The sequence below is a fragment of the Ziziphus jujuba genome, chromosome 2, assembly GCF_031755915.1.
Source record: "Ziziphus jujuba cultivar Dongzao chromosome 2, ASM3175591v1".
Taxonomy (NCBI): Eukaryota; Viridiplantae; Streptophyta; class Magnoliopsida; order Rosales; family Rhamnaceae; genus Ziziphus; species Ziziphus jujuba.
Window position 1 is genome coordinate 12597156 of NC_083380.1, and position 4019 is coordinate 12601174.

Sequence of the window (4019 nt, forward strand, 5' to 3'; positions counted from 1 at the left end):
AAAAAAAAAAGAGTAAAAAGCAAAACAATAAATAGTTATAGAGAATAAAAAAAAAAAAACACAAATAAAAAATGTTGAAAGAAATTTTTTTTAAAAATTCATTATTTATCTCAAATATGATTTTTGTAATAAAAAAAATATCCTCATTCTTTTAAAAAATACCTTTAAAAATGCTCTAAATAACAACTTCCCCACATTGTGTTTGGATTGGAGGGTGAAAAAAAATGATAAATTTAATGGAAAAAAAAGGAAAATAAAATATTTAATAATTTTTTATTTTATTGATTATTAATGAAAAGGGAAAAAAATAAAAAATAATAATATAGTTTATATTTTTACAAAAATATTTAGATATAAAATATCTTAATCAATTAGCTTTTAATTAATAAAGATAATATTAAAATATTAAAAATTTCATTAAACTATTTTTATTTCCTTACGTTTTCTATTAAATTTGAATAGAAAACTATATGGTTAAAATTTACTCTTTTTTTTTCTTTCTTCACTATCTTTTCCTTTCCTTTTATTTTAACAATCATTCATTTCCTTTCCATTTTCTGGTGTAAACGAATTTACAAGAAAAGTAATGTGTAAAATCTTTGGACAATATTAAGCCCAATCAAAGCCCAAGCCAACTTATCCGTTTAGGTTGTAATCCTAAGCAAACAGATCTGGTGGGTTTGGAAATGGTTCGCCCAAAATCTTACTGGCCTAACCCATATGACAAAACTTTGGGTGCCCTAAAGTTCATTACGAGGCCCAAAAAAGATAGATCTAGTCAACGGTCAAAGACATCACAGACCTTCCCTTGCCCTCCGCACTCGGCGCATGTTAGAAGTAATCAAAGAAAAAGCTAGATCTTTTATTGCACAAGTTCCAAAATTCCAAGTGAAGCCCCACAAAAGGAGGCCACCACTGAGCCACTTACGGGTAAAACACGTCCCGACCAACACAGCATATCACATATAATCCTTCTCTTCCATTCCCTTCTTCTTCCATATCAAACCCCCAAATAGACCAAAAATATGGCTCACCGCAACACCCAGCGGCGCATCTTAGTAGACCCAGAATCGAAGGTATCATCCATGGATCCCACCTTCAAAAGGCAACCTAAACCCACCACTTCTCACCACCTAACCACAAACCCAGATCCTAAAATGCCCTCTAAACCCTCTTCCATGTCAAACAGCTTCTCTAGACTCATCACAATTCATAGGCCCAGGTTATCACAGAAACCCACCGCCCAACAGCAGTCACTTCCTCCTCTTGTAGACACCCATTTGCAAGCCAAAGCTATGTCAGTTTCTGCCATGGTCGATGATACTTCCAAGTATTCCTTTACTAAGGGAAATGATGTTCTATCCAAGACAGAGAAACATAGCAAAGCAGCAGCTAAGGATGTTCGTAATAAAGATAAGTATAGGAAACCAATGAAAGAAGTGGATAAGAAGAAAGTTGAGGAGGTAGTTGTAGAGGAAAAGAAAGAAGCCAATGAGGATTTGAAGAATATTGGTCAAGAAGGTGAAAAAATGTTGGAAAGGAAGAAACTTCCGGTTTCATTAGGCTTGAGCGGTGGAAGGAGGAGATCTCTCTGTGGCTCTCATGTTAATTTGGCTGATGTCTTTGCTAATACCGGTGTCAAAGTGGTTGCTGTTGACATGCCACCGTTTATGCAGATCCATGCTGTGGAATGTGCTAGAAAGACCCATGATAGCTTAGAAAAGTTCACCTCCAAGACCCTTGCTTTAACTCTCAAAAAGGTGAACATCATTTTCATAATCAATTCATGGTTTTTTTATTGAAAAGTTTCAATCTTGGTGATTTCTTTAATGTGGGTTTGTGAATTTATTGAGTAAATTGTTGTGGGGTTGCTTTTGTGTTGTGCAGGAATTTGATGGGATATACGGACCAGCATGGCATTGTATTGTGGGAACGAGTTTTGGGTCCTTTGTTACTCATTCAGTAGGTGGGTTTCTGTATTTTTCAATGGATCAAAAGTTGTATATCCTTTTGTTTAAGACCACTGTACAAATAGCAGATTGAAATATTGAACAAATCATCAGAAGTTCAAGAAATCTTTAGCGTAGGGACTTTAGCGAAAGCAAAAAAGAATAGTTCAAATCCTTCTAGCTTGTATATTAGTTATCCAATGGAAGAGCAAAAAACAAAAGAAAGAGAGAGAATAACAAGTTTCTCCCCTTCTTCTTTTTTGTCCATGGACCTTTTTTAATTTGTCTAAAAGGCATTTTAATTTGCTGCAATTGTGTATCACACAAGCACTAGTGATATAATATTTGGTTCCAAGTATTTTTCATTGTTCATTTATTCATTTTTGCTATGGTTTAATTCAAAGTGTTCATTGTCTTCCATTTAAGTCTAGATTGGGTTTTCGGCAGACTGGTTTTTGGATAACCTGCATTTGAAACTTCCGAAGAACGGTGAGTTTCGTAGGAAGGAAGGATTTACTATGATTTTCACCACCATATTTGATTTTTGATGTGGCATGATTTGGTTGGATAAAGGGTCAGAGAGGATTTATCACCCTTTTGATTAAAATGTTTTAAGCTTCTCTTTCATGGACATGTTCGGAATTAATGTCCTGACTGCAAAAGCTGTTATTTTTTAGATGATGGTGATGATTGCGGTGCAAGAACCCATAGCATTAACTCAAGTTTTGGATCTATTTTATTTATTTTTGGCTCGGAAAGTTTTAGAACTGGATTTAATACTTCTTCCACTTGACAGTTTAGAACAATTAATGCCCAGGGTAAGATTTGGAAATCTCTTATATCTAAATTCTAGTTACCTACTTACAAGTTGTGAAAGACTGAAATCACTCTCAAAGCAGTCCAATTATATAGTGCTATCTTTACCTCCCTGAGAAGCAAGAAAATATATATATATATATATATATATATATATATATATATTTTTTTTTTTTCCCTTTTTGGGTTTGGTTTGGTGAATAGCAAGAAAAGAACTTTGATAAACAATCTTATGCTATTCTAATAAGATATTCAATATTCATTGACCTCTATATTATGTAGATAATATTTGTATGGGTGCTTGTGTGTGGTTGTGGGCTAGACCCATTTCCATTTTCCTTGGGAAGTGTATGATAGACTTGAAATTGTACCACTTGGCTCTCAAGGAAACCAAGAGGCATATCTCACAGAAAGCATATATAACAAGCAGCCAGACATATTTGGTGTCAATGTCACTAGTCTATATTTTAGAGAGTCATTAGTTCCTGCAGTATACTTAGATATAAAGTATGGCAAGCTAATCTTGCTGTCTGCATTTTATATTGCAAGTATGGCTTACTTGTCTTCATTTTATAATGCTTCATGTTTAGTCCAACAAAATATAGCATCCAAAAAGTTGACGTGTTTTGTCTAGGTTTTTATAAGATCACCATTCTATGTAGAAGAATATTATATTATTATTATTGGTATGTGATAAAATACTAGTGATGGGACTTGTATTCAACTTGGCTTTAACTAGTTAGAGCTACCCCTAAAAGGATGTGAATAATAGTTCCTATGGAGACGGTTTCAAGAGAACAATGATCTCGATTTGGAATCTCATTATTCCAATCTTGAAAAGAGAAAAAGGCAAAAAGTGAAGAATATAGTTGTAGGGTCCCCAAATTATATAATCTGCTTGGATGTTTGTGACCTTGTGTTTCTGTGAAATAAAGAAGTCGAAGAAGGGACGTGGAACGCATTAGAATGCCATTACATAAGTAAGAAAAAAAAATATGACCCGCAGAATGAAGTTCTTGCTCACTTTCTCCATTTAGTAAACTATGTATTTAGTCCTCCACTTCATGTTTTCATATGCACTAATTGTAATTTACCCAGTATTTAGAAATTTTAGGCCATATCAAATAGATTTAGCTCTCAATTTGAGACTACCGATTCCATCTTAGTTGATGGCTCAGAGTCTCTCACACTGTCCTGCCCTTTCAAGCTTAAGGTCATAGAAGTTAAGAAAACCAAGACATTAATTACGGCCCA

The 4019-nt window shown here is 34.1% G+C and overlaps 1 protein-coding gene across 1 annotated transcript; it reads left to right on the top strand.

The window, feature by feature from the left end:
• The first annotated feature begins 887 nt into the window (after window positions 1-887).
• LOC107418511 (uncharacterized) lies at window positions 888-2321 on the top strand. Its single transcript, XM_016027213.4, has 2 exons — window positions 888-1760; window positions 1888-2321. Exons 1-2 carry the CDS (start codon window positions 1026-1028, stop codon window positions 2041-2043), a joined length of 891 nt encoding a protein of 296 aa, XP_015882699.2. The 5' UTR covers window positions 888-1025; the 3' UTR covers window positions 2044-2321.
• The last annotated feature ends 1698 nt before the right edge of the window (window positions 2322-4019 follow it).